The 11,228-nt window shown below is 55.6% G+C and overlaps 1 protein-coding gene across 2 annotated transcripts; it reads left to right on the top strand.

The window, feature by feature from the left end:
- Positions 1 to 1,668: 1,668 nt before the first annotated feature.
- Positions 1,669 to 6,618, top strand: LOC141750380 (zinc finger protein 541-like). Of its 2 annotated transcripts, none has more exons than XM_074605370.1 (7): positions 1,669 to 1,885; positions 2,919 to 3,061; positions 4,017 to 4,092; positions 4,258 to 4,346; positions 4,764 to 4,892; positions 5,308 to 5,483; positions 6,018 to 6,618. In XM_074605370.1, the coding sequence occupies exons 1-7, from the start codon at positions 1,717 to 1,719 to the stop codon at positions 6,142 to 6,144; spliced, it is 909 nt and encodes a 302-aa protein (XP_074461471.1). In that variant the 5' UTR covers positions 1,669 to 1,716; the 3' UTR covers positions 6,145 to 6,618. The 2 variants fall into 2 exon arrangements, with proteins under 2 accessions (XP_074461471.1, XP_074461470.1); XM_074605369.1 differs by lacking the exon at positions 4,258 to 4,346 and adding an exon at positions 3,481 to 3,584.
- The last annotated feature ends 4,610 nt before the right edge of the window (positions 6,619 to 11,228 follow it).

Genomic DNA, 11,228 nt, shown 5'->3' with positions numbered 1-11,228 from the left:
TTGGCCTAATTAGGGGGATCTCCCAAACCGTTCCAAACTGGGACTTGAATGCATGTGTCTGATGAGGGCTGGTAAGGGAACTGTAGCTCACTCATGGGCTGTATCTCATCACTGTGAACCTGGGACTGTCGGAAACGTGTGGTGTGCTGGCTGTTGTTAAACGCCCGGCCCCCGATTCTGCAGAACTGAAATAAAGCCAAATATCTCGACTCAGTGTGTTGATTGGTTTTTGCCCAGCGGGTGAAGAACCCTGATTTAGGGCCATCTCCTCCGGCCCTGGTTTTTCCCATTCCCTGCTTGCAGCTCCCTTTGGGTGAGCCCTGGCACCGGCTGCTCGAACCTGCTCCGCTGCACCGTTCTGGGCCTCCACAATAGAGCTGCCTCCCCGCTGCGCAGCGAGGAGACCCAAAGGCCATGTGGCAGAGCGGTCCCCAGGGGGAGACGCCACCGTCCGTCCCCAGAGCGGCGGGAACGAGGGTTTTGTGCAGGGCTGCTTGCTCTGAGGAGAAAGAGCCCTGGAGAAAGGATCTCGACACAAGGACCGCCAGAACCCCGGCTCAGCAGAGCTGGAGCAGCCCCTCCGATAGCCCGGCCACAAAGCTTCCCGAAGGAGACAAAAGCTGGGTCTTTGCCTGACCCAGGCTGTGGGAGGGAGGAAGAAGAGGGAGAACATTGCAGGGAAGATGCTCAGACACAGTATGGCCTGGCTGGAAGGAAGGAAGGCACAAGCAAAGACGTGGGAGTAAACTCTTTATTGCAACGCAAGCGGGTGAGGTCTGTGTCTGCTGCCCAGGGGCTCTACACCTCGCTTGCCGCACACCTCCTCAGGTCATGGGCCACAAGCCTTCCCGCGAACCCCCTCCTTTCTGACGCGGGCGGCTGGGGCTCGCCTCCGACAGGCTTTACACGCAGTGATCTGCGCCGGGCTCCTGTCTGGGCAGGGGGCTTGGGACCTGCTGGAGGGACGGGCTGTCGGGACCACTGCGCGCCCATGGAGGGGAGGGCGTCCTTAGCGGGACAGCACGGCTTTCCCTCTCGTGGTGCGCGTGGTTTTGTGACGCGCCTTCCAAAACTCAGTTCGGGGGACAGGGCAGGCCCACATTGACAGAACCGCTCCGACGCAGAGTCGACCGTGCAACGTGACCTGGTGCTCACACTCAAAGTGCTGCCTAAAGGTGTCTCAGAGTCAGCATCGCTACCGACCCTCCTGACCAGCTTGGCCTCTTCCCGTCCCCACTCGTATTGGGAGAAGATGTGGCCTTCCTCCAGATCTGCTTTCGCTCTTCTGCGTCGCCCTGATTTCAGCGAGATCTTGGAGCTCTTGGGTGCGGGTGGGCAAGCTGGTCTTTTCCCCGCCACACCGCCTGGCCCGAAACGGCAGATCGAACACTGAGGGTGATGAAATTCTATTCTTTAAAAAAGCAGTTCAACTTCCTCCTGTTAATTTTCCACCCCTTTATCTCCATATTGTTTTTTTCCACTTTTCGGCTTTCCCGCCGGCCCCCCCCAATAACCGTGGTCGGGTGGTTTTATACTGAAAAAGGTCGCCATCGGGTGTTTTTGCGGGGAGCGATGGCGCACAGCAAGGAAGGAGCAGCAGGTAAAGGGAAAGGGAATCCTTGAGCGCTTGTTATTTAACAGCAGTTCTTGTTATTTTCTTTCAGAGAGAAACCATTTGGATTGGAGTTGGGATGCGAAGGACTTGGAGGCCAGAAAATGCACCCCAGTCCCTCGCTGGTGCCCAGAAACCATCGCCGGAGGCCGCAGGAGATGGAAAGCGTCCCTCCAAAGCCGAGATGCCTTCAGGGGGACGTCGCGGTGGCTCTGCCGGCTGATTGCCTTCTCGGTACCGTCCACGAGAAGGAATTTTCCAGCAGGGAAGGAGGTGGGTGGCGATTTTAGTGACTTTTTTTAGTGTATTTAGAGAAAACTCCCTTGCTGGAATGGCTTCTGTGAGCCACTGGTCAGCAGTTCAGCAGCTCAGCTAATCCCCCCAATTCTATTCGACTAAGACGGCAGGAATGGGCTTGGTGGTAATGAACGCTAATGGTAACGGAGTTGGTAAAGGTTCCAGGGGCCTGTTGGTGGAATTTCTGGGAAACAGGTAACCTGTTCATCACTTTGGAGTTGCGATTTAAGTTCCTCCTAAAGCCACGACCTGATTTGATTGTGCGAGTTTGGGGTAAAAGCTGAAGGTAAGCATTAAAAACGCACAGTTCAAAAGAGTTGAGGATGGCGAGGAAGGCTAAAGGCTGGTCCTGGTTAAATGATTTTCCTCTCGGGCGTTTTTTTTTGCTACCTTCCGGGCAGAATTGCAAGGGGGTTTGGGTGTTTTGTCTGATGAAACAGTAAAACGGGCGCCCAGCCGTGGGAAGAAAAGCAGAGTGTGGGAAAAGGGGGGACGAGGGAAGTGCCGTTGAGGAGTGGGCGTGTGGTTGGTGCAAGGCCCGGTGTGTGCAGGCCCTGGCAGTTGCCATTGAGCTTCTGCTGGTGGCTCGGCCAGTCGTCAAGGGTGGGTTTTTTGGGGCAAAGTTGGCCAGAAATGTGCGGAAATGCCCGGCCAAGCGCTGTCACGGAGCGTTGCCGGCCTCCTGCGTTCTACACAACATTCCGAAGCACTTGGTGCTCGGCGGTGGTGGCTCTTGCAGCTCACTGCTCTTCTCAGAGCAAACCTGACCACTTGGGAGAGGTTTTGAGGAGGAAGAAACCCCCAATTTTCTTGCCCGATGGGGCCCAAGAGGCCTCAGGAGGCAGAACGGTACCGTGGTGGTGCTGGAGAAGTTGTTAGAGGAGAGCGATTAGCGCTTTCCTGGGAAATAGGGGCCGTCTTTCTTACAGCTCCTCCCGTATGCGCGCGTTTCTGCTGCCGGAGCTGTTCCCCGCTCGCCTTCCTCACCTCCTCTTCCTCACGCTTTCAGGCGCATCAACATTGGAAGCCAATTCCAAGCGGAGCTTCCAGACCTCCAGGACCCAGCCCGTTTGGAAGAGGAGGAAGAGGGAGCGTCGCTGGTGTGGAAGCCCTGGGGCGACGTGGAAACCAACCCGGAGACGCAGGAGAAAGGTTTGGTTTTGTTTCCTACCGCTTTTCTTCCACTTTGACCCCAGCCAGGGATAGGAGGGGTTGAAAATGCCACCTTTTTGGGCTTGTCTCCCTCCTTTTCTTGCCCGCGTTCCCGTTGGAGGGAAGGAGATGGCTGGGTTTTGGTGGGAGAGGGACTAAAGACTAACGGGCGACGCTCTCGGCAGTGTCTTGCATGAAAAAGGGGCGTTTGGAGCCCTCCCAGCTCATGTGCGGCGCCCTCGGGAGAGGGGAGGTTTCTCTCTGAGCTTTTAAATAGAGCTCTTTGGGTACCGGACTTCTTTCTCTGGCTTTTCCTCGTCTGCGGTCTCTGCTGCGCTCGTCCTGTTTTCCCTCCCTCTCCTCTGGCCCCTTTTCTGGAGGAAAACGTGACTTTTTGTGGGTTTTCGTTGCGTTTGTAGTTAGAAACCTGCTCCATTTGGCGTCTCCCAAGGGCGGGCCGGGGGGCCGGGTCAACGCGGAGCTGGCTCTGCATTGCCTGCACGAGGCTCAAGGCGACGTGCTGGTAAGAAGCGGCAATTTCTAATGAAGAACGGACTTTGTTCCTGCTTTGAGCTGGGAGTCGCTCCGAGTTTTCTATTGCGCGGGCGGGAGTCTCTTTGCCGAAGGCTCAGGAGGTTCTTGGATGTTGCCTGTCGCGGCGTTAATGTGTCGTGGGCTTCCCGAGCCCTCTCCTGGTGCATCACTAAGAGTTGGTTTTGATTCTGGGAGGATTTGGAGAATAGAATTACTCCCGAATGAAGGGATATTGGCTAAAACCTGAGGTGTGTCCTCGATGAGCCCCGAGCGGGTCTGCTTTGCTCCCTCTTCTTGGAAGAAGGGATTTAACACCCCTGGGCTGGGCGTCTGCTGGGGCGTGGCCAGGAGGAGGGAGAATTTCCCTTTTGGCTCCTCCTCCGGAGGAATTTAACTCTTTTTTCCCTATGAAATCTGGCAGGAGGCGGCGGAGATGCTGCGTGCTGGGCCGCCTCGGAGACCCGAGTCCCATCCCCTGGCTGATTATCATTACACAGGTAAAGGAGGAGAACAGCTCCCGCCGTTCCCTTTGCTCTGATTGAATTGAGGCTTCCAAATGTTCTTTTGGGGTGGGGAAAAGAGTAGTTCTAATCCCTTTCCGGGGCTTTTGGAGGCGGGGGATGCCTATTGTAATAGTTTGGCTGTCGCTGGTTAATTCCTAGGCTCGGATACTTGGACACCGGTGGAGGAGCAATTGTTTAAAGAGGCTTTTTACCTGCATAAGAAGAATTTTTGCCTCATACAGAAGCAGGTAAAGCCGTTAGAGGGAGGCACAGCTCGTTAGCGTGGGCAATTTCAACCCAGAAAGTCGTATTTTGAGTTGCGTGTTGGAATGCTGTTCTTAGGACCCTTCTTCATGCTAAAAAACCACCGGTACGAGACAAGTTTTTGCCCTCATGTGTGATGGCAAGGGACTATTTAATCTCTCTGGGAGAAAATAGCAGAGATATTAAAAGAATAATGACAGTTTTTGTTGTGAAACGGAGAATTCTGCCCTGAAAACGCTTCTTGACGGCGTTTTTCAGCAGGTGAAGGTTTCTTTTCTGTCCGACCTCCCCTGGACGTTGCGTTGCGAGAAGCGCAGGAGAGACTCCTGGTCGATCTGCCCCTTGGGTATTTTACTGCCGTGTTTCCCTTATTAAGTGGCTCCTGGTTTTCCTCCCGGCAGATCCAGACTAAAAGCGTGTCTCAGTGTGTTGAATATTATTACACCTGGAAGAAGAAAACCCGTTTTGGCTGCACTCGGCCTCGCCTGACGCAGAAGAAGCGCCCGAGACGCCCGGAGGAGGAGGAAGAGGTAGAAAAGCTGCTGGGGGAGGGATTTTTGTGCCAGCTTCCGCTCCTCCATGAAGCCATCTGGGAAAACATTCCTTAAAAACCAGCGGATTTGGTTCACAGAAATATTTGTAACTTTGTGGTGGTAGAAACGGGGTGACGGTGTCGCTTCGGTGCTTCGGAAGTCCACGTTTTCAACCCGTTGGGATCGATTTTTGCGTCAGAAAGCGCTGTTCTGCTTCAAATAGAGAACTGATAGGGTTTTTCTTTCAAGGTCTGGTCCTCCCAGAGGAATTAAAGTGGTTTTTTTCGACTGTTTCTTGTTCAGAGTCCACCCGGGCAGGGTTGGGCTGATAAAACGCGGTACCTCCGGCGCAAAACATCCAATTCCTTTGCCGCCCGCGGCTGTTTCAAGCTATTTTTTACCTGATTTACAGGCCCTTTGGAGCGCAAAGAAGAGGCGGCGCATCATCCCCAAGGAAAATCCAAAGCTGGGGAGTCAGGAAGAGAACCCCTGCAACGGCGGCAGCTCCTCCATCAATGCCGGTGCTTCCTGGTGCTGGGACGGCGGCGCCGGAGATCCGGGATTTTTCCCCTGCGGCGAGTGTGGAAGGTCAGCTCTTCCTTTTCCTTCTCAAAAGCGGCTGTTTTGGGGCTCAAAAAGCAGCCGTGGGGGCAGCGGGGGAGGGCAGCTGGAGGATTCCCCTTGCCCCGGGGCCGCTTGGCGGTTTTCATTGACTTTCAGCCCCCAAAAATGTGTGTTTTCGGAGTCGGGGAGACCCTCCACCGAGCCCTGAGGTTCAGAGCGGTGGCCCTCCCTTGCGCAAGAATCCCGGCGCTTCTCCTTTTTGACCAAAAAAGCCTCAAGTTCCGTGAGGATTTGCGGCCTGAGGCTTCCCCGCTCCACTCGCTCGCGCCGAGCAAAATGCCTCGCGTTTCAATTCAGCCTCATTTTAAGCGATGGCCCAATTAATTCTAATATGTTAATCGCCCACGATCTGCCCTGTTGAACCACCGACGTCAGAAACTCTGTCGTACCACGCAGCAAAGCGTAAGAGTTCCCAAAAGGAGGAATAACGGAGCTTGGTCTCACAAATTTACAAAAACGGCCAAAGACTTAAAAATGCCTTTCTTTTCTAACTTTCAGGGTGTTTGAGAAGATCCAGGGGAGAAACGCCCACATGAGATTCCATCGCCCAAAGCTGATGTTTAAAAGGGCCCCGGGAGCTCTTCTAAAGGGTGGCGAAGCCACAAAAGCCCCCGCATTCCGCTGACCTCCTCCCATAACACCTGGGAACTGACACCAAACCAACCCCGAGGCCAGTTTTTACCATTTTTCTTCAAACCCCCCAGCTTTTTCTCCGCATCCGGGCAGCGGCTGGGCTTTGAGGATTCAAGAAGACGCGGTCGCCCCCGCTCTAAAAAGAGAGGGAATGGGGGAAATGGCCCCAAAAGGGTCATCCTATTTAACAACGTGTTTCCCTGCTGGTGGTGCGCAGCGTTTAAGATCTGGACTGCAGCGCCCTTTTGGTAGAGATAAGGTTAGTTTTCGTGTGTGGATTTGTGTTGTAAATACTTGTCTACAGTTTGTTAATAGTTTTGGTGTTTGTTAATAGTTTTGTTAGTTGTTAATATTTTTGTTAGTTGTTCAGAGTTGTAAAGAGTTGTAAGAGTTGTTACTGGTTGTTAAGAGTTGTAGGTAGTTGTGTTGTTGTTAATAAAGAGTTGTGTTCCTGTTTTTCACACCCAAGCTCTGTGTGCATTTCTTGGGAGCCGCGGCCTTTGCAGAGTTGTGGTTCCAGTGTCTCGGGGATGGCGGCGCTGGAAGCGGCTGGGGGTGGTGGCACGGCCACGCCGGGGGTCCCTGTGCACAGATGGGATGCGGCTGATGAAAGGGACGGCCCTGGGCACCAGCGGGGTTCATGGGCTGCTGGGGAGTGGGGTCCCCAACAGCAAAGGGGTCCCCAGCCAAGCATGGACTCTGCCATGACCGACCCCTGCCATGATGCCATCAAAGCAGGCAGGAAACCTGCTGCTGCCCTTGCTGCTGGAGGGAAAGGAAAGGGAGGGACGGGGCACAAGCCAGGATGGGGCTGCAGAGCTGCAAAATGCAAACTGATCAGCCGAGGGCCATGACATCCTTGGGAATGGCTGGTACAAGGATGAGGGGAGAAGGTTTTGGAGCTGCAGGGGCTGATGTTTAATGGTGTGAACCTCCCCACGCTCGGGTCTTTGCTTCTGGTCCTGCCGTGCTTTACCCGGGGCCGTGCCCAGAGCCGAAGCCCGGAGCAAAGCCCTCCTTGCCCTCCGGCATTCCTGCTGCTGGCAGCGGCCCCGGGCCCCGGTCCCCACTCGGGGCGAGCCGTGGAGGGGGCAGCGCAGGCTGCGGGGGGCTTTGGGGAGAGGGAGCTGGTGCAGGGGTGCGGTGGGCGCAGGGTGTCGGGGTGGGGGGAGCCGTGGGTGCCGGCAGAGTGGCGAGGGGGGGCGATGCCGTGCGGGCCGGGGGTGCGGGATGCGGGGAGCCGCGGGGGGCCGGGGCTGCGGAGGGGCCGCTGCCTGGGGTGCGGAGTCGGGGGGCGATGCGGGGTCCCCTCTCTCCGTGTGGCTGGGTCGGGGCTGTGTGTGTGTGTCCGGTGGGTGTCGGCTGGCGGAGCCGAGCTGTCCGTGCCCCCCCGGCTGTCAAGGCTCCCCTGGACACAGGGGCTTCAGCCAGGGACTCGCAGGTGTCCGGGCTGTCCCAGGGTCAGGCGCTGCAGGGAGCAGCCTGCACCCGGTCTCCACTCGGATGCTGCTGCCCAAAGCCATCCTTCTCCCTCTCCCCCCGCATGCTGAGACCCTTCCTGCGAGAGCTTTCCTCCTTGTGGCTTGAGTTGAGCTCCCCCCTGGTGTTGGTGAGTTTGTAGCGAGTGCCCCGAGATGATGGTGTTGGGAGGGCATTAACTTCAGCAGAGCTGTAATAATCCCAGATGAGCTGGGTAAGGAGGGTGGTGTTGGGCGGGTTTGGGGAAAGGTCTGCTTAAAGAGCAATCGAGCAGAAGGGGCAAGGTGGGGGGCAAGTGGGAAGTCAGCAATAAAATGTTTGCGGGGATGACTGGGGGCATCTTTTTGTGCCCGGCAGTGAGTTGTGGGGAGCGCAAAGGAGTTTCAAGGAACTGCAGGGAGCGATGAAGGGAAAGCCCCGGTGCCTTGGCTCGGAGGAAAGGTGCCAGGGCAAGGCGGGGGCTGAGTGCCCAGTGGGTCAGGCTTCCCAAGCTGCTGCCGAGCCCCCCGCGGGCTGGGAGGGGAAGGCATCGCCCTCAGCGGTGGGGTGGAGGCTGTGGGACGCGCTCCTTGGTGCCAGCCCCGCTGGCTGGCATGTGTCAGGGCTGAGGCGGGCGGGGGACAACCGGGATGGGGCGGGGGGTGGCGGCAGGGGGGGGTCTCAACAAGCCGGGACGAGGTGCCAGTGCCGCTGCCGAGGCAAGTGGAGGGTCCTCAGCCCTGCTGCCTGCCCCAGCCAAAATATGGAACTTTGGTTGTTGCCAGAAGGGGAAAACACTTCAGCAAAACTCTTTTGCTCAAGGAGAATGGAAAACATAGTACTGCTCGTTTTTTGAAAATGTCTTTATTTGGTGCTTGCATTCTTCTGCCAGCAAACATGCCGATGGGAGGTTGTCTGTGTCCTGCTCTTTATTGCCCCTTCTCCACGGGACAGGCTGGCTCGGGATGAAAATTCTCTCTGGGCTGAGGCCCCGGAGATGCAGAATCCCCCCCAGGTTGGTGTCGGGAGTGGGGTTGCTGCCCACTGGCGAAAGGAGGAGGTGAGGGGGGAGGAGGAGGGATGAGCACTCTCACCGTTGGCTGGGGAAAGGACTTGTTTATTTTTTGCTCACAGGTGCAGGAATGAAGAGTTTTGGTGCCCCCGCAGCAGCCCTGGCCGGCAAAGGGCTGAGATAAGGGGCAGAGCCCCGACTGCGCTGCAGAGCCGGGGGTCCCAGGCTCATCCACCAGCGCAGCAGGAGCTTTGCTTCGCCAGGTCCAGTTCTCCCAACCCTGCTCTGCACGGGCTGCTCGCCCCCACGGGCTGCTCAGGGGAGGGGTTTAAGGCTGCAGAAGGTGGGTTCGCTCCGAGTCCTGCCAAACGGCAGAGAGCTGCTGATTCCTGGGTGTAGTGTCCCCTGACAGGAGAGGTCAAGAAGGGGACCCTTTCCACTGCACAAGGAATGCAGAAAGTGTAGGCAGCCCTACAGGGAGGCCCCAAGGGTCCTTGTGCCCATCACCTGTTACTGGGAACCACTGAAAAGAGGCTGTCTCCATCCTCTTTAAACCCACCCTTTAGATACTTGGCAACATTAATAAGGTCTCCCCTCGGCCTTCTCTTCTCCAGGCTAAAGAGTCCCAGCTCTCTCAGCCTTTCCTCATAAGGGAGATGCTCCAATGCCTCCATCGTCTTTGTTGCCCTACGCTGGACTCTCTCCGGCAGTTCCCTGTCCCTCTTGAACCGGGGAGCCCAGAACTGGACACAGTATTCCAGTTGTGGCCTCACCAGTGCAGAGTAGAGGGGGAGAATGACCTCCCTGGACCTGCTGGCCACACTCTTCCCTATGCAGCCCAGAATTCCGTTGGCCGCCTTGGCGACAAGGGCACATTCCTTGCTCATGGATAATTTACTGGTCTTCTTCCCTGTCTGCTCGTTTTCTGGGACTTGGGGATGGCCTTCTCCTGAGCTTTTAAGAGTTCCTCCTTGAAGTGAGACCAGCCTTCCTGGGCACCTTTGCCCTTCAGGACTGTCCCCCAAGGGACACTCTCAACCATGCTCCTAAGCAGGCCAAAGTTTGCCCTTCGGGAACCGCTCTCGGGAAACGTCTAAATTATCCCTGGCACCCTCAGAGACACCCCACTCCCACAAGGAGTCAGACAAGGAGTCAGACAGCTGAAGGTGGGGGGGTTGAGGTAGGAGGCAGCTTTCAACCAGTTTTAAGCTGTGTTCCTGAAGCGGTGTTTGTGAAGATGGTTATGGGCTTGGAGGGGCTTGGTTTGTGGATTTGTTTGGCCTTAAGTGTATTACCCTTCAGGGTAACGCTTTCTGTGGCAGCTGGAAACAGTCCTTCTTGTACACCAAACCCAACCCCGTATTTGGAAGGGGCATTTCGGCTGCTGCAACGTGCGTTTTCTTCCCTGGGTGACACTCGGCCCGAAGCATACACAGCCTTTCACTTTGGCACATTCTTGTCCCCCTGGCTGAAAGATTCTGTATTTTCACGGGTTGAATGCGTCCTCAGCCCACCACAGGCCATAATGACTGTGCCTTTACAGACCACTTCCCTTGCTCACTGCTTTCAGATTTGAGCATCGAAGCCATGGAGGGAGCAGGAGAGCAGCAGCTGGATGTAGAGCACAACCTGTTTAAGCAGCGGTGGGATAAAGGTGGCAATCGCGTGACTCCAGGGGCTGAGAGACACGGTAAGGCGCTCTTCTGCCTGTCTTGGGCGGATGCTCTGGTCGTCCTGCCATCACTGTGTGCCTGGTTTGGCTTTCACGGGAACAAGGGACAGCTGACGAGCATTTAAACCCCTTTAAGGTGTTTAAAACTGAAACACCTTAAGGTTGAACCTTAAACACGTTTAAGGCACGCAAGTCTATGAAACGTGCAGATCAGTCCGACTGCTTTGATACTGGCTACTTTTGCGGGGCAAATCTTTGCCTAGTCCCTCTGACATTATGACAAGGGCTCATGGATGCATTTCAGGAATAAAGCTCCCAAGTTAATGGTCTTTGACGACTAGAAAGGAAGCAGCTGTTCTGGCCAAGCTTGGCTTTGGTTGTATCTTTAAATCACAGTGGGCTGACAAATGGGATGACCTGGTTAGAGGAAAGAGCCTCTCCCCAGGGAAGGTTCTGGCGACTCAAGCCTTGAAGCCTAAACTTAGCCCCTTACTGCAGGCACTTTGTGTGTGTTCATGCAGACCTGAGAAATATATTGTAGTTGACTTATCGGTTACAAGTTGTAGGAAGTGGCCCTTGGCTACGTGACCCTCTCCTCTACCCTTTCTACCTGTTCTGACTCACCCTCGTTCTTCGACACAAACCAGAGAGGATTCTGGCACAGTGTTGCAGTCTAACAGGAATACTGTCCTGACTTCTCCTTTCCAAAACGTGATCTCCTGACTACCTTTTCTGGGAGACAGCGTCATTCTGTGTGTCAGCATAAAGGGAATTTGTTGGTTTGCATCACTTGGATGTAACTTTCTGGTGTTGAAGCTGAAAGGCTAAACTAAGGCAAGAGCTGAATGATGGGGAGGTACGAGGATTTCTCCCGTTGTCGCGGGAGTGTGGTGATAGTGCTCTCGCTGCGGTGTCCCTTGGCAGCCTTTCTCTA

This window comes from Larus michahellis, chromosome 12 (genome assembly GCF_964199755.1).
Source record: "Larus michahellis chromosome 12, bLarMic1.1, whole genome shotgun sequence".
Lineage (NCBI taxonomy): Eukaryota > Metazoa > Chordata > Aves > Charadriiformes > Laridae > Larus > Larus michahellis.
Note: the sequence above shows the minus strand (reverse complement) of the source record. Positions and strands in the feature narration are given on the sequence as shown.

Bases quoted from the DNA above. Each gene is read 5' to 3' on its own strand.
- LOC141750380 (XM_074605369.1), top strand. From the start codon at position 1,717: ATGCACCCCAGTCCCTCGCTGGTGCCCAGAAACCATCGCCGGAGGCCG. The intron at 4,093-4,763 runs GTAAAGGAGGAG...TCCTCCCGGCAG, and splicing joins GGCTGATTATCATTACACAG to ATCCAGACTAAAAGCGTGTC. The intron at 4,893-5,307 runs GTAGAAAAGCTG...CCTGATTTACAG, and splicing joins GCCCGGAGGAGGAGGAAGAG to GCCCTTTGGAGCGCAAAGAA.